At 39.8% G+C, this 23,977-nt stretch overlaps 1 protein-coding gene across 2 annotated transcripts in view; it reads right to left on the reverse strand.

The window, feature by feature from the left end:
- The window catches only part of ELMO1 (engulfment and cell motility 1), a 308,650-nt gene that overhangs the window by 209,625 nt on the left and 75,048 nt on the right, over window positions 1-23,977 (reverse strand). For both annotated transcript variants that reach the window (XM_074841559.1, XM_074841549.1), the window contains exons 6-8: window positions 22,904-22,954; window positions 13,046-13,215; window positions 1,076-1,111 (exon numbers count right to left, since the gene is read on the reverse strand). In XM_074841559.1, coding sequence (XP_074697660.1) covers window positions 1,076-1,111; window positions 13,046-13,215; window positions 22,904-22,954 — 257 coding nt within the window. The remainder of the gene's footprint in view (window positions 1-1,075; window positions 1,112-13,045; window positions 13,216-22,903; window positions 22,955-23,977) is intronic.

Genomic DNA, 23,977 nt, shown 5'->3' on the forward strand with positions numbered 1-23,977 from the left:
ATTCTTCCACAAAGAACAACTTTCACAGCAGTGAGGAAAAACCCACCATTTAAATGCACAGGAAGTACCTTGTCTAGGCAGGGGTGATGCTGCCAAGAGTTCTGAAAGCCTCGTGCCATTTTAATCATTTTCCTCAGAATCTAAACTTTTCTCTTATGAAACAAGTTACTTTTTATTAGGTAGAGAAAGCGAACATAGAAGAATTTAAGTTTCCTGCCAAATTTATTCTGTCTAATTCATGTATTAGGCAATGATTTAAAAATAAATGTGTCAGAGCTTGGTTTACAGCAGATTTGTGAAAGTATGATTTAGCATGGATTCAGATGGGGAGCTGCCTTTCCTGCATGATAAACCACATCAAGCTCTCAGAGTGACAGACATATGGTTAATTGATTAATTATTCTTTTGCTTCCTTGGGTTTTAGCTATACTTGAGATGTCAAATTTGCCAGCCAATCAAGATACTAGAGTATGTCTCGGGGTCCCAATTTATCAAAGGCTGTGAAGCCTGTGCTTAACTTGAAGAGTTCCATTCAAAATCATCAGGGAAATAAGCACGCTTCTGAACTTTCTGATATGAGGCCCTTTACTATATTACAGTTTTCCTTTATGAAGTTATCTGCAACAATTAGCATTACCTGAGACCAGCAAACAACAGGAATTCAGACTGACACAATGACTCTTACTTTCATCTCACTAACAGTTAAATTAAAAACACTAACAATTAAAATTTCTTACTATCAACTATGTAAGCCAGACAAATTTAAGAGCGGAATTGGGAAAGGTGGGGAAATTGTTTGCTCTAATGAAGAAAGAAAACAAAACAAAAGCTTTACTTCAGAAATGGTAGAAACCCCTGCAGAAGTTACAGAACTGAAGCACTCATTCCACAAGCAAAGCAAGGCTTCATCAGAAAATTTTAACAGGCATCAAAGAGCAGAAAACAGAGAAGGTTGAAGAATTGCTGAATGAATATGCACAGTTGTATTTACATATAAAGATTAGCGTAAAGGCCTGAACTCAGTCATGCAAAAGAAGAGGTAGTGTGCAAGATGATGATCTAATCAGGTTCTTACCAGGGCTTCATTATCTTCTGCAATTTCTGATATCGTCTGCAAAATTAAAACTTGCACGTGAGGAGACACACTTTAAAACATCTGTACTCTATTTACCTATGTATACACATACACCCCCACACCCATACGTGATTCATAAAATTCAAAGGCAGACACAATCAGAGGCAGTAAATTACTAACAATGTGCTGTGAACAGAAACAGTTCAGTAACTGGTAAAGAACATTCAAAATTAATTTCAAATATTTGCTCAGAATACTTGTGTTAACTTCTGTTAGGAAAAAAAGCAGAAGAGAAAATACAGTTGATGGGGAAATATATCTGATTTCTCTAAAACCTGTTTCTCTTGATCATTAAAGCATGTACAGGCATCCTAAATTAGGTTAAGTATTTGTGTAAAAGTCATCTTTGGTACAAGTAATAAAGGTTTACATATTAAGCATTTTCTGTCACCTTGCTATGATGTGTAACTGTTGCCTAAAAAACTCTTTTTATTTACTTTCAGTCTCTATCACTAATAGTGATGTCAGAGTTGTGAGCATGGCTGAAAGTTGTTGTGTATCTAGAACCAACACAGACCAAAATCCTGACCTTCTGAAGTCGAGGACAAGTTTTCTGTTGACTTCAAAAGGAGGCAAAGAGTTTACCCTGGGTTTTTAACCACATAATTGCATTTACTCAACAACTCAAACCCATCTTGCACCAGGTCCATGACAGATAAATACAGTGCAACAGCCTTATTCCAACAGAATGTGTAAGGTCACCCATAGCTCTTGCTCTTAAAATTCACATACTGATGGACATGCCTAGACCCAAGGTGCTGAATCAACCCACTTGAGAAAGACAATAACCTGCTTAAGAATGTCCCTTGTTGATTCAGATCCTAAGAGGCCAAGTTACACACCCAACCATCAGTGTGATGCTCTTGCTTTCCTAGTAGCTTCCAAAACACTTGGTTCCTAGTTGAAGCAAGAGGTTTAACGTACCCCACGAGGTTTTTATTTAGGCATTTCCCATTTTTTCCCCCCAAGAGATACACTGTTTTGTCTCATCAGTGAACCAGAAGCTATGGCATCATATTACTATATTCAGGAAACTGGAAGCCAAATGTTAAGGGGGGGGGGGGGGCAAATAATAAGTGCATTTGAAAGCTGTAGCCCACAAATCACAATTTGCAAGTCATCTTCCTGCTAATAACTGGCTTCAGAACTGCTGATTATGCTACTAAGCAAGTTGAAGAGACTATCAATAGTAAGAATGGCATCCAAGATAAATAACTTCTTTTTAAAACACCACTTAACAAAAAGAACACAAAATATCCATTTCGTACTTAACTCCTTCTTGTGTCTCCTAAATCCATTTCACAGTTTTATTTCAGAGGGTTGGCTGCAGCTCCACACTGGGCAGAATACTGTTCAAAAGGAGAACAAAGAGGTCCCTCCTTCTTCTCAGTTTCCTTCTCCCCAGGTCTTTCCCTTTGCACTTGCTGCCACACTATTAAGCCCACAACAGCTCTAGGACTCCAAGCTCTCCAACCACTGATTCAACTCTCTCCCAGAACTTGGCTAGACTATTTTTTTTTCCCTTTTGGTACAGCAGTAGCTCCTCCCACCCTGCATTTTCCATTCTGTCTATGCATAAATAATTTTGTGCTTTCTACAGAGACGACATGAGTCTATGTAAAGACTCTTTTCAAGAAAGACCAGCCTCAGGAAGGGCAGCTTTTGGGCTGGCTTGTGTAACCATGAGGGGAGAAAACATGGACAGAGTCACAGAAGAGTGGTTTGAAATCCTTCATTGTTAGCTGTGAGCTGCAATACCCCTGCCTAAAGATAAGGATGGCACAGTTTACCGTGTATCCGAGCACAGATTAGGCTACAGCCTAGCTCAAATTAGAAAAGTGACAAAATTTTGTTCTTGAATTTCATGGCTTTGGTTCTTTTATGCTACAACAGCTATCTGTGTAGCCAGTAGTAACGAGCAAACAAAAAGCATCCTAATGATCAGACAGCCTTAGAAAGGGGAGAAAATTACCCTCAACATGCTTTTAGAAGCAGAAAAGTTCAAAGCATTTCCCACAGTAGGCAATCTCAGCTTCAGCAGAGTGTCATTCCCGTGCTTCTGCAGAGTTCTTGCTTATTGAGGCAGACTCTGCTGAACCCTAACAAGAACAACGACCACCACAAATGAGTTTTGTCATCTCCCAAATGTGCGTGGATCTAAGCAACTTTATGCAGCACATGCCAGCAAAACTTCATAGCATCCTTCTGAGCCCAATTTTTAAAACAGCTGCTTTTCATCCAGGTGCTGGCTTTGTCTAAGCATCAAGTAAACTTGAAATTGGTGCTGTGTCTGTCTGACATCAAAGAGAAACAAGTGTGGTGTTTGCAAACGGGTAGCACTTCAAAGGGCAGATTCAGTTTTGCCAGAGATTTTTCACAACAGGCTATAAATCAGGTGCATTTCCTCCATGACTGAGCCCAGGGATTACAGAACAAACATCTGAGCCCTAGAACAAAACATTTAGGCAGCAACTCTCTTAGCATTTACAGAATTCTTAAATTAACTGGCAATCAGGTAACTTGAGGTCAGAAGATGTGCAATGTAGAAGAGAACATAAATTTAGAATAACACGGAGAAAGTATTGAATCATACAGGACTTTTCTGGTAAAGTAATTCAAAGCAAATTTTGACTTGAGAGGAAAGATAACCATCGTATTAAACCAAACAATTCCTACTAATTTCAGTTGCTCTGGAAAGTGTGATAAGAGCAGCAATTAATCTAGGACATCAAGTGTTGCAGCAACATGGTACAGGGTGATTATAGATAGACTTCTATCACTGAACAGGTGGAGGCTGTTATCTAAGAGTGCATGCTATTTTCATCGCATCATCAAACCAAAAACCTAATACAGAAGGACCTGGCATGAGCAGTTCCTCTCATATTCACCAACAGACTATGCTGAAGTTACCACTGAAGGAGTAGCCAAGCAAGCCGGCTGACTTGGAAAGGAACAAGGACAACCTGACACCTCCATCAACTCTCCTCTTTCTATGTACACATAACTGTTGTTTCCTCTAGAGGGCTGACTCTGTGATAGCAACCACATAGTTCTATAAAATGCTTCCTGGGTGAGTTACCACAGGTATGGTCAACAATGCTGAAAGCCTTACTGATCTAGACACTGTAATTAGCCCAATACATATATTTATCTCTCTTTTTCTTTTTTTTTTTTTTTTTTTTTTTAAAAGAAATGAACCCTCAGTTACACTTGCACAGATGGGAACAAAACTATGGCCAAAACACAAATGTTATGAGGGTAAATTAAATAGCGTTTGTGAAAGGTTCAGATACCATAGGGGTGAAAGACAAAAACAGACAGTAATTTTTATACAGGGAGAAATCTCAAAACAAATGCCAACATAATGCAAAATAAACATTAACAACAAGTTATTGGTTTAGGCATTTCGCTAGCATATGTTCCTTGTTTGGCCTCAAAGGAACTTCATGATACATTTCCAGCTGAATCCCAAGGAGCAGCAGTTTCCTTTGGACTTCCCCAAGCCATACAGACTTAATACTTGGTCAAATACTGCAGGTTATGTCATGAAAAGCTTCCAGCGGAGACCAGCTTAGCAAGGACCTGACCAGACCAACTCCCATCCGTTCATGTGCAAAAATTGCTGTACAAGGAACAAAGATACCCCAAATCTAAAGTCCAGCTGAAGTAACACACAGAGCACAGTAAGGGCTTGTCCGCACTGGGGAGAACAACTAAAATGTTGTCCCATTGTGGAAGCCAGTGTGGACCCACTGGAGACAACAATGCCAAGACCTAAAGCAGTCACACCACTTCATCGTAACCAATGTTTCTGAGCCTGTACTGTTTAAACATGTGCAGAGTAGGAAAAAACACCACTGAGGATAAAAGCTTTCCATGCAGTATGGCCCCAGAGAGGGCCAATATTAGCAAAGGTGGAAGATGTTCTCAGAAACTTCCTCCTCTATAGAAAAACTGACCGGATGATGGATGAACGACCTGCTAACCACATTAAATCGGTATTTGACTACTGCTTTTCAGGCAAACACAAGGATAGCCCACTTTCTGGATAATAGGCACTGTTTAGAAATGTGACAAGACAAATACACAGGAATTTGTATTTCTGGCTTCTGTCTGTATCAGCTGTGGTTATCACATATAAATGAAGTTTGGGAAACACTCTGGCCAGGAGGTTGGAATCAATTATTTGGATTATATCTGCAAAATTACTTATGCAGCAGCACTACCACTCCTCAGCCACCACAACATCCCACAATCACCACAGTGCAAGAGACAAAAACACCATGGAAAGTTGCAGAAGTGGAGATTTTAAGCTCTTCTTATTTTTGATGGTTCCTCAAATACTACACTTTTGTCTGGAGTTAAAAAAAAAAAAGTTTTGTCCAGCTTGGTACTCTGAAGAGCATTTGGAAATATAAATCCACTGCTAGAATTACTCTTTTTACCACATTTTACGAAAGTGGTTGCCAAACAAAACCCAGTAAAACTGTCTCCTCTTCCCTGTTTCTGTCAACAAGGTGTTGATATCACCCTTAGCAGGGGTCATTTAAATGCTAATATTCTTAAACACAGGCAAGGTAAGAAAAAACAAAAGAAGAAAAAAGTAAGAAAAGGCATTTAGGATGGGGGGAGAGCAAGGAGCAGCAACTCTCCCCTTCTTCTCTCCCAAGATGTGATCTTTGATGGTTCAATCTTCAGATGAGGTTTTTATCTAAAATGTACAGTGTACACTATATATGTGACATCAATCAGAAGGATATACAAGAAATTGTGCTCGTGTGTGTGTTGAGAGGGAGGGTAGAATCCAGGCCTGAAGACTGATGGGGAAACAAACTCAAAAGAGAGAAAGCAGGAGAAAAATAAACCAACAAAAAAATCCATCCACAAAGAAAACCTACCCCACTTTCTTCCTTTATGGGAACTGCACTGAAAGACTGAGCTGCAGCCCTTTCTCATTCTCCTGCTGTTACCATCTCCACAGTGGTATAACCGGATAACCTGATTTTATATACTCCTTTGGACTTTTGCCTCACAGACAATAGTGACCCTCTCCCGACATTACAGAAGCACTAAGAAATGAAGATTGCATAAAGCCCCTGTTGGACAAGAATTGATTTTGGCAGCAATGTCAGATTAAGTAATCTATGCTTCCAGGTGAAGCTTCACAGAAATGGCTGAGCCTAACAGCCCAGTGCTGTCAAAAACACAAATTATTTTCCTCCCTCCACCAGCTGTCTTATTTTCTGCTGGATTAGCAAACTGAATTGGATCACTGAAGAGCCAGAAAAGCATTGGAGCTGACCAAGAGAGGGAGCAGGTACTATACAGCCAGTAGCCAGGAAGGGTGGAAAAGGACCGCTTTATTTAGTGGCAAAGACCTACCAGCTTAGCATTGTTCACATCTTCTGAAAATTGATTTTCCATTTACTCAGTGAGTTGTGCTTGCACAACTGTTTTCTGGGGCAACACTGTGAGCTCAATCAGGGAACTGAACTGGTTAAGGAATATCGTTTTAAAAGTAGCCTTTTTTGTCACTTTTAATAATCTACATCAGTTTTCCAGTCCAGCTTGCTACAAACAGTACTAGCATAAATCTTCAGATGAAGCAGGATAGGAACAAGTGCTGTGAGCAAAGGCTGCTTAAGTGTTTTGACAGCATTACTGAAATACTCATCAGACTGGAATGGAAAAAACCATTAGCAGGTATGTGAGCAACTGTCCCAAAAAGTGTGTTAAAGTCGGAGTAACTCCAAACCAATCTGTCTTCAGTTTTCCACTGGGCTGGTATACAGTATTATCTCTGTAAGACAAGCCAAGAGCTAGAATTTCACTGAACAATACAATTTGTCCTTAAAGCATGCACAATTGCCGTCTCATGGACTTCCAGCTGTACAGCAGCCAACTCTGCAACTGAATGTGTTCAATAGAAGACTCCTCTTAGTCAAGAGTCAAAAAAACATACAAATACGCATTTATTTAGAAACTTATATGAATCTGATGTAGCTGCATTTACTATTTCCAGTAGGAAGATGACAAAATTTAACAACCATCCCAATTTAAAGCAAGTTTTTCTCTCCAATCCATGCACTAAGCAATTACAACTCCCTTAAAATTAAAACCAGGCTATCTGCAGCCATGTCCAAGCAGCATCAACCAGCATTCTCCTGTGCCACAGCTGTACTAATAAACCTGCCCAGCACAGCCACATCGATGAAGCAGACCTCTGAAGAACAACCTTCTCCACAGCAGCAGAAACAATTCTGGTTACTGTCAAGACAGCTAAGCTTAGCACAGTCTCAGTTTTTTGGCAAAAACTGCATGTTATTTCAGCCAAATGACAAGTGACAGAGACCGTGATAATGGCAATAAAAAAATTCTGAAAATTCTGCATAGGCCTTCCTCCTTTCCTTCCCAGCCATGAGATTATTATTATTACTGGTAATGACAAAAATAAATTTAGATTCCTTTTATTAACTCCAGTCTTTCAATATTTATGGCTCGCAACTTACATTTTCCTTTTCTTACTTTATAAGGGACTATAAGGAGGTTTTTTTCCTTTTAAGGAAGGCTGAAAGTCTGTCCCAATTACACAACTCTTCTGATACCTCAAGCAAAAGAAACACCACATCTTTATCAGTCTTCTACTACATCAGAAAGACTATTTAGCCATGATTTTCTGAAATATGAATTCTGGGCTAGACTATGGAATACAGCTCTGAATAAGCGAACTGCATTATCTCACAGGGGGTAGCAAAGAGACATGATTGTTTCTTCCAGTTTGGTTCTTGAACACATTTTTCATTAGTCATTATGGTAACTAGGACCTTCTATCATGGCTCTCCTTTTGCCTCATTTTAGGTCATTGCACTGGTGGGGGGGTGGGGGGGAGGTGCTGGGAGCAGAAGCAGCACACCCTTACACTTCCCTTTTACACTGTCTTTACATCCAAGCAGATGGACCACATATTCAACTCCCCTTAACTAGGCACGAACTAGGCTTCAGACAAAAAATTAGCATTAGAAGTGCTACAGAAATCTCTTTCTGAAAAGCCTCAGAAAAGGAAAATAACTGTGCGCACACACCCACACCCCTCTTTGGTGATACAGATGCAGAGTCTGAGAAGTGATTTGACATAATGGATAATTATAAAATAGAATCAGCATTTACTTGTTCTTTATGACCTAACTTGTCTTGCAGTCTCTGCTATAATTTATAGGTCACCCAAACCATAAAAATAAACATGAAACCAGTTTTTTTTGCTTATTTTTCTTCAGTTAATAAGAGACGCGTAGCGTGTTCTAGAAGCAAGAATGAGCCTGAAGGAAAAACAAAGATAAGCCATCTCAATCAACAGGATAGAGACACATGTGGACAGTTTCTAAGACACGTTGCATCTCTGCTGATACGTTCATATTAACAAGAAGCACTCTCAGCTTCATTAGGGCCCCATGCACCCTACAATCTGCCTACCACCAACCCCTATGGCTTTGAGCCAGCACACACCATGTCTACAGTTCATTTGCTCTACGCAGCAGGGACTCAGGGAGATCTGGCCCAATTTACAGTAACTACACATAGTATTAAAACCACTTTTGAAAACATGCAAAATAAAAAAAAGCCTCTCTCAATTTGTTATTTTTCAATTAACAGCAACAAACTGGAAGGGCTATTCTCTAATGCATTCTAATTTTCTTCAATACTCAGCAATATAATATATGAAAAATTAACTAGGAAACACTGTTAGTTCTTGTCCACTTTTTATATTACTATTTATTCTACTTCTTTTTATATTACTACTTCTTATTCTTATACTATTTATTACCAGCAAAATGAAGCAGAGGCAACTAGAAACCCAGGGATTTACATTCTCTTACTCTGGTCACTGTACTTTTACAGTCATCAGCTTCACTGAAATAATGAATAAGTAGCACAATAAATAAAGCCACTTATAAATAAAGCATAGGCCTCTTCATCAGTGAACATTATATAAAAAGCTGGAGTCTTGCTTTCCAGAGGCTGCCCACTAAAACTTAATTACACACTCAAATTATAACTTAAGAGCTGCCCCTAACATGAGTTCCACGTGCAAAGAAAACCTCAGAGCAACCTTATATTGAGCATGACGGCACTTTTAATGAGCACTGTCTGCCCCTTTGGGGAAAATAGAGAATAAAGCTTGAATTAACAAAATTCATCGATTTCTAGCACAGCTGCACAACACCACGAACAGAGGCACCACTCAGCCTGGGCTTACTAATGCAGGGCAGTCCTCAGCTGCATTAACCCCTGGGCAGCTGGGAAAGCACATAGAGGGGCTCCCCCCAGAGCTGCAGCAGCCCCCCCATGGGGTATGTCCCATCTCCTCTGACCCCCTCAGAGTCTTAGTCCCCTGTCTCTGGGTTGCGATACCAGAGCAGAGACAGCCACTCTCAGGCTATTTCACAACATGACTGCTCTCAGGTTGTGGCTCAATGACGCACCTAGGCAACGCAATGGTCTGTTGCCACAAAGAAAGGCCTTTTCTGCATCCACTCATGCCCACTTCCTCTCTTGCTTCTTCAAGTCCCAAACTGAGCAGAAAACCAACTCTGTAAAACAGAAGTGGGTACTTTGCAACCAAGTTAACAAGCTGGATTGGCTTCGTGAAACATCCAGACACCAGAAGCAGCTTCAGGAAGGAAGCAGAACTGGGCTGGAGATGAGGGGTTAACACACAAGGAATGGGAGAAGGGGGCAGGGAGCTGGACCATCTCTTAGGAGCACCAAGCCATTAGGGTTCTCTCAGCTGTATGGTTGAGTCATAGCCTCATTCAATCAAAGCTGGCTCAACAACAGTAACCCAAAGGTAGGTAAGAGAACTCCACAATGAAGATATACCTTAAAGGTATCTACAAAATACACTGCCTTCTAAAACTGGGCCATCAAAGTTTCTGCCCTTCCCTGAAATGTCTGGCTGCTCATTCCTTCTCTAACACTTCCCCCTCTTTGTAATGCCAATGTAAGTGTTTGGGTAGGTCCACCTATGGACACTGAAACGATCAGAGTTAAAAATGCCATTGGGGAAAAGGAAGTGGCATGTACCGCAGAGGGAAAAGGAGGGAGAGGAGCTTTTTGGTTTGAAGGGTTTTGGTGACCTGGTCAGCAGCACAGCCTACAAGGCTACACCACTGAGGGGGCACAGCCCGGGGTGGGAGCTAATGGCAAGGAGGCCTTCAGCTTGCTTTGCCTGTTCAGCAAGCATCTTGCAGGACCTTTTATTAGCAGTACTGCAGAGCATCCAAGCGAAAACAGGAATAGAGAACATAAGAGGACAATTGACTGACTCCAGTTGCTTTTCCTGGAGAGCCTATGGCATTCAAATAGCTGGCTGTCCTTGTCCCACTCTCAACTCCATGTATTATCCTTCTTCAACTTCCACACACATCTTGTTCACTTACAGGTCATTTTAGGAAGCTGTTTTGTTGTAATAATAAAGTCAAAAAACAAACCAAACAGAAAACCTGCTTTTTCTGAGAAAGTAATTTGTCTGTTGGCTTAGTGTGCTGAAATAGCAATGAGTGACAGACCTTGAAGTGGGAGGACAGGATCAATAGCTTGAAGTCGGACAAGAAAGGAAAGCAGCAGCACCATGGCAGAGGTTTAGGCTGCTAAATCTGTGTATATTAGGATTTTCTCCTTTTATTAAATCTCAAGTTCTACTAAATATGCACTTATCCATCAGCGATGCACAGTATAAAAGCAGAAGGGAACATACAGCGTAGCACAGATGTCCTTGCTTTTTAACTCCCTTCACAAAACCAGACTTGGAAAAACCCAACCTGCAGACCCCCTCAGAAGCTCCAGAACATCTAGGCTGCTGAACACAGGAAAGACTGCAGTGAGTACTGAGAGTTCATCAACACGTGAAGCTGCTGGAAACTCTTACAGTCTGAGTCTTTCTTCAATGCCCAAACTAGATAGTGTTTCTCCCCACAGGCAGAAACAGTGATAAATAGATCAGACAGGTAGATCAATCAGTGTATCTTTGGTCATACATTACACTAGCTAAAAAGAAAAATTTGAAATCCCTCCAAATGCAAGCCACTTAAAAAAAAAAAAAAAAGCAGCTATAGACTCTGCTCATATGTCCAGTCTACAAGCCTGCTGTGTGGTTTGAAAACTTATATACCCTCAGGCAGAAATTACTACTAGGGTGTAATTCGCTGAGCATTTCTTTCAACAGTGTTGCTGGCTTAAGTAGTTTCCCTCCCAAATAGTTATTTTTAATCCAGACCAGTCTGCTACAGCTTGGCCCACCCCGCAGCTACAAAACAGTAGTGCAAACACATCTGAAGGGTGATGAGGGCACTTGCTTTAGCCTTGATGCAGCTAAAAGAAATGCTTGTATAAAATGCAAATGTTCCCTGACTGTTTCAATAGAAAATAAAGTCCTTTAGCTTAAATACCTTCTGCAGTGGAGTAAGTTAAACCATTTAATTTAAATAAATTAATGACAAACTACAGAGGCAGCAACTTCTGATTTGCTTATGTTCTGATCTTCATAGGCACATGTGAGCCTTCCCATTCAGTATATTTTTTAATTGGTACAGCAACTGTGTGCATGTTTACGTCAGCTTAAACCTGTCTTTGGTTTTAAATTTAATTTGGTCCCTAAATAACAAATATTATATGAACATAAGACAAGTTGACAAATTTTTTAACTAGAAGCATTTTGTTGTATTTTTTTTAAAGTAGCATAATATGTGCCACAGACCACATCACTGCAAAAAATAAACACCATAGCCCCAAAACATTGAAGATGAAACCATGAGCTATTGGAAATCCAGTATATAGCTGGAGTTCGGCAGTAGGGATTCAAAGTTCAGTAAACCATTGACCACATAACAGGCAGGGATCAGTGACAGCACACTTTTACATTTCCCAAACTAAGACTACTGGTTTCTAAAAGTACTTAATTTTTCTGTGGAAAATCCCCAGTATACCTTGTGTGGGACCATCAGAGACAATTTGTGTTCCATTTCAAAGCTTACTACTTCTGCTTTACCCCCTAACAGTATTTACATTCTTGAATCCAAGGGAACATGAGCCCATTCGTGAGGGGATTTAGATCAATTTCAGCAATTGACTTCTTAAGTCTGGTCCACAGGACTGAACTCTCCAAGTGAATAAGAAAGCTACTTTCAGAGCATTGTCTTTCTCTCAGGAAAGGGTGTAGGTATTGTGGATTTCTTCACGTGTAGTAGAGGTTGACACTGACTATAAAGCACTAAAAGTCTTACTTGAAAGCAATAGCCTACTTGAAATAGTAACTATTAGAACATTAATAGTGCAACAATCCAGTTGATACTTTTCAGGAGTACCCTCCACTCAGGACTATGGTCTTGAATTTCACCAACAGTGAAAATTGGTAAAATGTTCTGGTAAAGAATAAATGTGTTTTCAGAGGTCAGCTTTCAATTTCACATCAAAAAGCCACTGTCATTTGAAAAACCCCAGCCAAAATTAAAACAATAAAAATGGAAATGAAGTAAACACTGGGTTTTGCTCCACATGTTCTCAGTAACATGAACCTTTAAATATCAACTATCAACCTTTAAATATACTATCAATAATTTATCTAAAATCCGATGGGCAGAGAAGAAACTAGGACCAGAGTCTCCCCAAAACTTTATGGCACAGATAGTACTCTGATTTCCTACTTTGCTCACCCCCAATCCCCACCAGCCCACTATTAGGGGAAATTAAAAAAATATTCTCATTGATAATGGATATACAGCAGCCCAGAACTCTTCAGATGTTTTGTTTTATATAATGTTAGAAGCTGTATATAGAAATACTTCAGGCACTCAGAGAGTGAGCATGAAAGCACTCCATACGGGAGGAACGTCAGAGTTTAAGCAGTATACTTACTCTGTGCCACTTTCAACCATTTGCGTTAGGAGGGAAATGCCATCTAGGTTTATAAATTCTTGGGCAAACGTAACATCCCGTGAGTAGTTGGCTAAGTCTTTCAGTGCTTCTAACTTTGCATCCATACTAGAAGACTGGATCCTCTCATGGAGCTGCTGTGCATTTTGAGCCTAAGAGAGAAACAAAACATACCAAACAAAAACAAGAAAAAAAGCTTTCGTTACAATGGCAATCATGAATAAAATGTTAGCTCAAGCAGGAACAATGGCCATGTTTAATATTAATGATACTTAACACCTGCATGTTCAGAATTTATTAAGTAGTTCATATATATACCCACGCATTACTCCATTATTACCTATAACTATTTGGATTGTTGCAGAATCATTAGCTGAGCAGTGGACAGATATCTCATCGTCTCAGGCAAAATGTAAGCATTATAGAAAACAGCCTTTGGCTTGAAGAGCTTATGTGTCACATCAATAAAAGTAGAAATCAAAATAAAACAAATTGCATCAGATAATCTCAGTATCAACTTTTTTACCTGTCAACGCTCACTCAGTTTATGCACTTCCCATGACCTTTAACAATGAAGATCATTTACTGTCCTTATCAGGTTATATCAGAGGAGACCAACTTTGGGCCTTCTGATCCTTCCTCCCCCTCTTCCTTTTGTTCACAATCAATTCAAAAACTCATACACTCTCTTACGGGGAGCACAGGAATATTTACTACCCACATGATACTATGATATTATCACTCATACATCTTTATGCAAGATCAATATCCACATATATTAGGCTATTCTGTCCATTAATGCTTCAAATACAGGATGAAACTGTGAAAATCCAAAATGAACACTGATAATAAAAAGGGATATTTAAATAATGTATACTAAGTTGTCTCTCTCTTTAGCCATACAAATACTTTAAAATACATCTCACGTTTTCAATTTGATGCTTTCACTTACCTGAACACAATACCCAAAAGCTTCAGTTAATAACTAGCTAACTTTTCTTAGAAAAATATTCCTCCTCACTATACTTGGAAAATCCAAATTTCCTAAAATTCACTTCTTACCTGCACCAAATGAAAGGTGAATGAGAAGCTATGTGTCATTAGGAAACCAAATTAATGGTAAATTCTGCTGAGAGTTATTTTCTCTGAGATTATGCTTATTCTTTCTCAGCTGGAGAAGAAACATAGAAGAAAAGGCTGTGCTGACAGACAATTCCTGTTCTGTTCAAGTAATGAATATACTCTTTACAGAGATGGTCACGTCTGCAGATCAAGATTCTGAGATAGTAGACATTTTTAGTGCAGGTGGGCATTTAAACAGGGATCACAGGAAAAAACACCATCATGTTGTTAGAGATACAGCTTCACAAACATTAATAAATTAAATGTCCCAATACCCTCCAAGATCAGCAAGGTTTGTTACTTCCCCTTTTTACAAAGAAAAGTTAACGCATGGTCTCCAATCAGCTTCTGGCCAGAACCTATGTGGTGTGGAGCATGTACGGGGAGGAAATATCTTCTAGTTAGTATGACTGTGGTTGACATCGTCAGTTAAAACAGCATTGAAAAGAAACAGAGTATCTTTAGTCCTGAGCTTTTCTATGCCTTAAGTATTGGGTGGTGCAGCCACAGCAGTTACATTATCTATAAAAAGGTAGAATTCTGTCATCCAATAGGTCTTTCTGCCACCCTAATTTACCTACTCTACCAGCAGGTTTGAATTGTAATAGGGAAACAACAGCTTATACAGTCTCTCTGTAATGGCTATGCCTGTTAAATGATGCTAAAAGAATATTCTCTCAAACCTAACCAGCTGGTAGGCTAAATCATTTGTGAAAGCCTATGGAGGAAATAAAAATAAATCCCACTAACTTCCAAATTCCAGGATAATCAGAGAAGACTTCCTCTAACCCTTTCCCTTCATCAGAGCAGGTGAAGGAAGTTTTGCTGAAGTATTCTTATATAATTAGCTACAAAAATTCAGAGCAACCACTATTATTACCTGAACCAGAAGTTCAACAGCCAGCTCCCACCTCACCAAACAACCTTCTTCACTGAGCTGTTTCTACTCTAGACTCCCCACTATAACAACTCAGAAAGACTCTGAGATGCAAAGCATCCTCAAAACATTACTCTTTCTCAGAATACATGCAACGTCTGAATTCCTGCCCACCTCAGAAAAGAAACACTTCAGAAAATCTTCAATACCACCATGGCAGCTGCATTCCCCTGACTTTGGAAATGGCTGTTCAGATTTAACCCTAAGCTCATTAAAATCTGTGCACATTCCTTCTTCCACCTGCCATGGCTCTGGGAAGTTACCACCCCCTCACTATCTGCCTACTGAAGGATAAAGTTCTTGCAGCTTTCCATGGGAAGTGGGTCCTCTGAAAGCTCCTGGGCTCAGTGGAAATGAAACAAATAGGAAAGAGGAACAAAACATCCGGTTCACTGTGACTGAGCAGCTCTCCTGAGGTGCTCAACCAGTAAGTCTGAGTGGGCAGAACTTGGGCAGGGGAGCTGTGGCCAAACACATGGGGACTGAAATCACCTGTGTAACACAGTAGCAAGCAAGAAAGAACATCTAAGTAGAGCCAGGAGAACATCCCCCTCCAAAGCCTTTCACATCACACCTACAACTGCTGTGTAAACAATGCCTCACTTTCATACGCATTAACAACAGATTATTAATGGTCAAGTTCACCCTTCTTCTTGAGGTGAGATTCCTGCCCCCAGCATAAACACCCGGGGCTGGTGAACTGCTGCTGCCATCCAGTTAGACTTCCTTTACATCAGTCAATATCAAGAATGGAAAGAGCTAATCGTACTTCTCACCAAAACGGAGAACACCAGTACAGGGACGTGCGTTAACAGCTCACCTACACTGCAGAACAGCATCATGAGCAGGACCAACCTACTGACAGATACATTAATCCTCTTTCCTCTGAAGTCAGCGAGAGCTTTGAAATTCACCACACTAAAACCAAAACATAATCTTAGATCAGAGACAGCTTGGTCCCCTCTACAGAGAACAAAAATCTATAAAGCAATGTCTCTCTGATACAAAAGTGGTTCAGCCCTGTTTTAAGCACATAAAAAAGAGCTTACTAACGTCATAGGCTTTATCTGACTATGCCAATGCTAATGCCCCATCAGCAAAGCTTCTACACAGCTGTAGTGTTCTTACATTAAACAAGTTTTGCAAGACACTGCATCCAACCAACCTTGCTCCTTCTACTATTGGAAAAGAACTGATAATGGCAGAGCAGATCTTGATTAAATGAGTAAACAAATATTTGTCTCAGCAAGAATGCTGGTAAGTGTCTCACTGGAAACACGGCCAGAAGTAATGTTGGCTGTTGTCATCACAAGTGCCTGATGGGTGAAAATATTGTTTCAGTAATACCATGCAGTTCTCACAAGCCTCCTAGTTCTTGTTGCCATAGCACTCATACATGCTTATGGAATGTACAGCTCACTTATGACTGCATTAAAAAATGAAACCCAGATGAAATATGCTCTGAGTGCTTACCAGGGAGCTATTTTAATGATTTACAATCCATCAGTGGATGGACAGAGAGCACAGCTCATTAAAGCAACAGCAGAGCTAGCTGCCATGTCTCTGCTCTTACTGAAATATCATTCAGGTAAGAATAAATAAATATATAAAACTTGCCCAACTGAGAACAGTTATGAGGGAATTAACAGAAACACAGCTGTTCAAGTAAATGAAAGACAGCATTAACTGCTCTCCTGTTTAGAAAGGAAGGAAGACAGGAAGCTTGTAAAAGGTGTGCTGTTGAAGCCCCAGCATTTCAAAAGGCTGTCAAGAGGCATAAGCTGCATGTCTAGTCTTAAATGACTTGCTCCAAGGACAGGTTGCCCTTAGGGAGTAGCAGTGCTTAAAAGGAGCAGCTTGATGAGATTGTCAGCTTAAAAAGAAAACTAATGACCTAAATCCAAGATGTGACTTGCTTAGAGACTCAGATAGCCATTTGGAGGTTAGGAATCCCAAGATCATCCTAACAAGGGATTCTACTGATAAAATTATAATTTCTTTGCTGACGAGTACTTTGTGCAAACTTAGAAAGCAACTTATTACCCAGACATACGCAGGGTTTCTGTACAGAATACAAAATACAGTGAGCAAGGACAGGAAGGAGAACACAGATTCCAAATGCAACCACTATCAAACATTAATGTGCTACGGAAGAAATTTGGACCACTGATTTAAATTGCTGTTTTGCCATTATGTAATCAGCTTTCTTCTTTATACTTTACAATAAAGCAAATAAAATAAAATATGAGTTTTGATTTTCCCTGTAATCAGTCACATTATTTAACATTCTGCTAGAAAAAGAGCATACAGACCAGCAGTAACTACCAAACACAGTTTTGTACTAACTAAACAGGTGCATTTCTGTGGCTTAATTTAAATCACTCGGTGTTGAAATACCATAGTGGTTTAAACTGCTGCCTTTTTCTGGCTTGTTACTGCCACTTCACCTACAACTGCATATACGTCAGAAAGCAATGGGGGAGTGGATATGTTACATAATCATCATTATACACAAACCAGATTCAAAAGACCCAGCAAGGCTGACTAGCGTCTGATGCCAGGTAAGCAATGGGATTCCATTTTAATTAGTAAATATATTAATTGTTAACATTTCTACATTACTACTCAAACACAATTTCTACATCTAAACCCCTGTACAAACGTAATACACAGAGCAGTCCTACACAATCACTACACACAATTAAGGAGACAGAAACAGAGAAACAGGGAAATGGTCACGTCTAGAGTCATGTACTAAATCAACGATAAAAGCATTACAGATGCATAACCATACGTATTATGCAAATATGCCTAAAACAGGCTTATGCAATCAGCCACTTATGAATGTTTGAGAAGCAGTTTTTCCTCTTGTTGCATTTGAAACAATCCTTTTTGCTTACTATTCAAAATATGCCTTTGGAAACCTTAAAACATGAGACTAAATCTTTATCTGTAAAAAGACAATAACGAATTCCACTTCCCAAATCTTCCTCTTGTACTATGAGCAGACAAATCTAAAAGTGGCTCGCTGACTTCCATGGTCAGTGCTTCTGGCGTAAGGATCAGTAATAACTAATTCACCATTACATGATAAACATAATCACAATCATAGGCTAGACCTGCAAATATTTATGCATTTACTGAACTTCAAGAACATTAAGATAGTTGAGCACATATTAAAACAACTGTAGATCAAAGATTATACAGCAGATCCCCAAACTTTTACTCAAAGATAGAGGATTCAGATGCATAAGTAGAAATTGGTTAAAAAACCCTCTACACTTCCTTGTCTGTGTAGATCACATAAAAATCAAAAACCACATTGCTCACATCTGTAAAAGCATTCTGGGAAAACACTACGATGACTATAACCCCTATTTACATGATTGTTCATGCTAGAAACGCAAATACAGCTGCCTACAAACAACTTACAGGTTTGAGAACTCAACCAATCTCCAGCTAGGGGATCAAAGAAAAACAGGCAACAAAAGCAAATGATCAGGCACCATGAATACCACATTAGAAAAGGCTACCTATTGACTCAGCAGGTAAGGTATATAGTTCATGAGCAAGGCGTGTTTTTTAAGTGCCCGAGAAGCTACTTTCAAATAAACAGCAAGTGCTCATATAATGTTCCATTTGAAAAGCATTAAATTTAAAAAAAGAGGCCAGTTCCTTCAGTTCAATTTTCCCAGTATTTTAGCATCCTTTCAAAATGATTAGTCACTTGAATGAGGATTTGCAGGATCTGATCGAAGGAATCCTGCAGTTACACACACCAAAAGGTTGGACTCCACTCGCTGCATTGCAGGACACAACTGTCCTTTTGAAACAGTCTAACTCTCGGGAGCAATTACAGCTCATTTATGTATACACCTCCCCACCATCCACTGGAATACGGGTATCACAAAACAGACAATAGCAATCTGGCATTTCAACTGTCACTTATGTTCAAATACAAAGAAATGTTGCATAAGAAACTTTTGATGAGTCCCTTCAGAAATGCTAATGGACAAAGGGGGAAAACAGGTCACAGAAAACTGCAAAAACACACAATAGCACAAAGAATTGTTAAGAAAGATGATAGGAGAGGTTAAAAATAAATAAGAAAGATGATATAGGAACAAAGATAATATGAGAGAAATTCAATCTGTACTCAAGTTACCTAGGAAACAGAGCGTCTGTGTGGTGAGTGGTTTATAGAGGAAAAAAATAGCATTGTTTAGAAAAAACAGCCTTTCAGAGAATCACACAAACTTAGCAAACAGACCTACGGAAACAAAGAGGCAGTTCAAATTCCCAACAGGCCCAACGACTGGCGTTTGCAAAGTTTTAACTCAAAGAAGTTTAAAATAGACACATAGTAAATCTCTGAAGGCAAGCATTTATAATGGATTTAGCAGCACACCATAACTGCAGTTTTGCCCTTGAAATATTCACAATGATTTTCTGAAAAAGGTCCCTATATATGCACACAAAATAATCTAAATTTGAGATTAAAAAAGAGAAAGTATTTAACATTTAGATTTGGGGAGTTAGATTTCAAATCCTAATTTTTAAAAAGCCAACCCAAAAATGCTGGTTTACTACTTCTAGATAAAACTACCTTTTTTCCCCCCTCCCTCTTTTTAGTCTTTAATAGTACCTGCTCTGTGTACACAAACAATATGTAATTTGAGGCTAATGACAACAGAACTCAAAAAGATCATACTCATCCTTCTCACCCAATTTTCAATGATTCATGGTATGCAACTGTGAATGGGTATAGCCAGACTACTGGCTGTCATGGTAATATGTTGCATTAAAATTAAGAACTAGAAAAGCATTTTAAGTTCATGCAGTCTTCAGAACTGGTCAAAATGATTCCTCTCAACTTTTCAAGGGAAAAAAGTTTCCTCAAAAGGCTTGTGAAGTTCAGGACAGACAGTTGTTTTTTTTTTTCCCCCACAATAGCCAGTAAGTAGGCAGCTCAGCCTCTCTGGAACTACATGGACACCTCCCAGACACTGCATAACCTGTACATGGCTCCTCCTAATTTCTCTCAATCTTCCTCTCCTTTTCTAATTCCTCCACCTCTTCAAAAAGCATTTTTGGTATGATTTTCTTTTTCTGGGGGGAGGGGAAGATAGTTTCAGCTTTATATGGATGTGGGATAGAGAAAAAAAAAAAGGGGGGGGGGGGGAGGAGAGAGAAATCAGAATCTTAATATTTTTCCAGGATGAGAAAGACATTTCCTACCCGGCTCTAGCAGCTAAGAAAGCATCTTTCCTATTTTGCAGGAGTATATCATGCAGCCTGTTCTTCACATTATCTGCTCTAACCACTGTTGCTCTCATACAGAATCTCAGAGGAAAAATGGAAACAGATGGCTTGTTAGCTTTTCAGGGTAAATGACAAGCATTGTGTGGGTCACCAGTCTAAAAACCACAGCTTGGAAGCCTTTAATCTATCTATTTTAGGTACCTCTATGATGACCACTTCAACAGTACCTTAAAAGCAAAGATACTATTGTAGGGTGGGAACATGCAGAACTTCATTTTATGTCTATTTAAAGAATACAAATACTCTCTAATCTGACAAAAAACAATTCAGTCCTTTGAAACCTCCTTCCAAACTACCTCTCTGATTCTGGGAAAAAGTTAACAAAAACTTTTTTAAAATGTCAGAAAATTTGAAAATAAGCACTGGTTCAGGGATAAATAGCAATACTGAAGACTAGAAAGTAGTCTGGCCTTCTGTTTTATAACAGGATAGCTAAGTCAGTTCTAATGGCAGGCCACAGCCGGAGTGGTCCATAACTTGGTAGGTAACAGGTAAATACCCCAGTATCCTAAGGGCCCCTGTCTTGGTTGACTCACCTATGGCCAATTACCAAAGAAACAGAACAAGCAGAAGAGAGTCTTTTGCAAAGCCCCACCTTCCTGCCCAGAGGTATCAGAAGAAAGTGCTATAAAACCAAAATTTGTCTTTCGTGTTTGTAAGTTACGTTTCCAATTGCACAAGTGATCATGAAGACAAACAGACAGTGATTTCCCCAGATGAGTCACAGCACAGCCTCTCTTCAGTTCTGTAGGGTACAACTGGTTGTGGATTTTGAGACAGGGAAGGATTCCAGGAGTCATCTCATGCTGTCACTCCATGCTGTGGTTACACGGAAGAATGATGCAGTAAGTTTGGACCACATTGGTTCCTGATGAACCACAGATGTTGTTTTGATTTCACAAGATCCCAAGTCTGAGCAGTAGATAGCCAGTGGAGCAGGTATTTGTTCTTAAGAAGTCCAAAAGGTTAGGAGGAGCTGGTGCTGGGGGCTGTCTGTTTCTGAGGAAGTTCCACCAACTGTGGTTTACTCCATGAGCAAGTGGTTTCCCCATGTACAAGGCTGTTCTGGTGACATATGGCAAGAGACTCTCGAGTCCCATAGACTCTGACAGAGCCATGGCCTTAAGCTGTTGTTTATTTTTATGACTCTAAAGCTCCATATATAACAACCACTGAAAAAGATGATTAAGGATATCGGAAATCTCGTCTTTGCCCAGCTGGCTGCTGCTTAGAAATGCTTTCTGTTAAGAAGTTACACTCCTGTAGATTAATATTGCAGTCACTTAATAAAAACCTTGAGGCATCTATCTGTTTCCATATTGGCTTCTTCAATTTCCACTTATACACAAACCTGTGTACAAATTCAGTCACCTCCTAAATCCAATATAAGCCATCATCAGGTTAAGCAGGCTGCGGAGGAATGGAAATGCACATGATGCCTGAAGAACCTGGGAAGTTAGTAACAACATACACTTCTCTGTTTCTTTGCTTTGAGCCTAGGTCCTACTAACTGAAAAGTGATCCATCCGAAAACATATCTATAATCTCTGTGTGGCTTCTATCTAGAAGTTTTTGCATCTTATGGCAGTAACTGTCCCCACTCTTAACAGGTTCAACAGAAGCCAAAAGTTAAGCCACCACAGCTCCATCTTGCCTCTTCAAATGATCTGCAGTACAGGGTGGCAGAGTTTGGCCATAAGGATGCTTTGAATCTGCAGAAGCTAGAGCACCACCATGAAGATGTAAACCATTTTATTGGCACACTACATTTGTCAGCAAGGAAACAGGATTTCTGCTGCCTTAGACATACATCTTCTGGGACTAATAGTGGCTTTCAGCATGTGGCAACAGTACTGCTCAACTCAGCAGGAAAACAGGCCATTACAAGGCAACCGACAACTCTGCCGTGCACTTTCTGAGGAGCTGGCAAGGAGATGGTGTTGAAAAAAACCCAACAACAACCAAACAGTAAAAACTCATTACAGTTGCTGCTCACTCAATAGAAACACAAGAGAGCAGGAAAACTCTGACCCAAGCTGCCCAGAAGAGCTTTACATGATTCAACTTCCAGTCCTTTCTCCTGGCTGTGAGCTCTAGGGCAGAAAAGGAACAACCTGAGTGAGGCTGCAATGCCAGCAGGGAAGCAGAAGTATCTTGGACATGAAAGCTGTTCCCTGCGCAGGCAAAGCAAGATACAAAAAACACCCAGTTGTGCCAATCCTATCACCAAACGTCACTCAGAGATACCACCCCTGCCCCCATAACTCAAAAAAAAAAAAAAAAAAAAAAAGAGAACACACACAGTCATCTTGTGACCATACCGTCACCCTCCTTTGCGGAAGGATTGTGGGATACAGTGTGGCTAAACCTTAAGAGCACATACACCAGTTCACAAGATTTACTAATCAAATAATCAAATCTTCACTTTGCAGGGAGAGAAGAACAGAACAGTAACTCACTGGAGATGTTGTTAATCGAAGGATCGCTCCATTTTTTATTTCATTACGATTCTGAAAGAGAAAAATCCAACAGGTTTTAATTTAAGACTCACATAAAAAGATGAAACATGCATTGAGCAGAATGCCACACTAAACCAGCACCAGTACTTTCCCCTGTCTGCATGCAAAAGCTTCTCTCTTTCATATGTGAGCTAACATCTATACAGTATTTTCCCCACTGAGGCATACTAACATTAGCTTCAAGAAATAGGTGGTGGTTCACAAGATATTTAACAAATCTGAACCCTTTCAAGAATGACTTCATGTTTTTAAAAGTTTAGCTTCCACTGGAAATTTCTAAATATTCCTTTGAAATATACTGTCCATGATGTCTGGCACTGGTATTGTGCTACATAGTTGAGGAGTTTGTAAGTTTGCTGAAACATGTCATTAAACATCTGCAGGGTTTAAAATTTATCCCACTGGCTCTCCATTTTCTATAACAAGAACATGCTGACTTAAACCACTGGAACCAACCCACTGAGCTCTGCCACCACGACTTTGCGTTCTCCCTCAAAGTAAAAAAAGCATCACTGTTAGCGGTAAGTACAGTTCAAATATGCCATAAGTCATTCTCCTTACCCAGCTGGCAGAAAGAAGTGGCATTAAACATTTTCTTTTGGTTAAGCTCACATAACGCATTCAATTAAACTAAAGCTATGGGCAGATGAAAAAGCAGCCATGGCATAAACTATGGTGTACGCTTACAGTATCCTCACAACTTTGTGGTCACTGCCCAGTGCATGGTCTTCCCTTGGGGTGAGTGTAGGGAAGCCTGTCCCTGTTTCAACAAGTTACCTCCTGTTCACCACAGGTTAAGAGAATACAGTACCTAGCACAATGAACGTACTAACAGGTACTGACTCTGCACAGTGCAAAAACGCACACTCACAACTTCACTCATAGTTCAATGGCTTGTTCATGGGCTGATACCCTAATTTGTCAAAGGAACTGGAGGAATCCCTAACAGCTTGAGAGAGAAGAGCTAATTTTGTTCTGAAGACGACATTGGAGGCTTTCTGCAGACTGGTGTTT

The sequence above is a fragment of the Strix aluco genome, chromosome 1 (assembly GCF_031877795.1).
Source record: "Strix aluco isolate bStrAlu1 chromosome 1, bStrAlu1.hap1, whole genome shotgun sequence".
In the NCBI taxonomy this organism is placed as follows: Eukaryota; Metazoa; Chordata; class Aves; order Strigiformes; family Strigidae; genus Strix; species Strix aluco.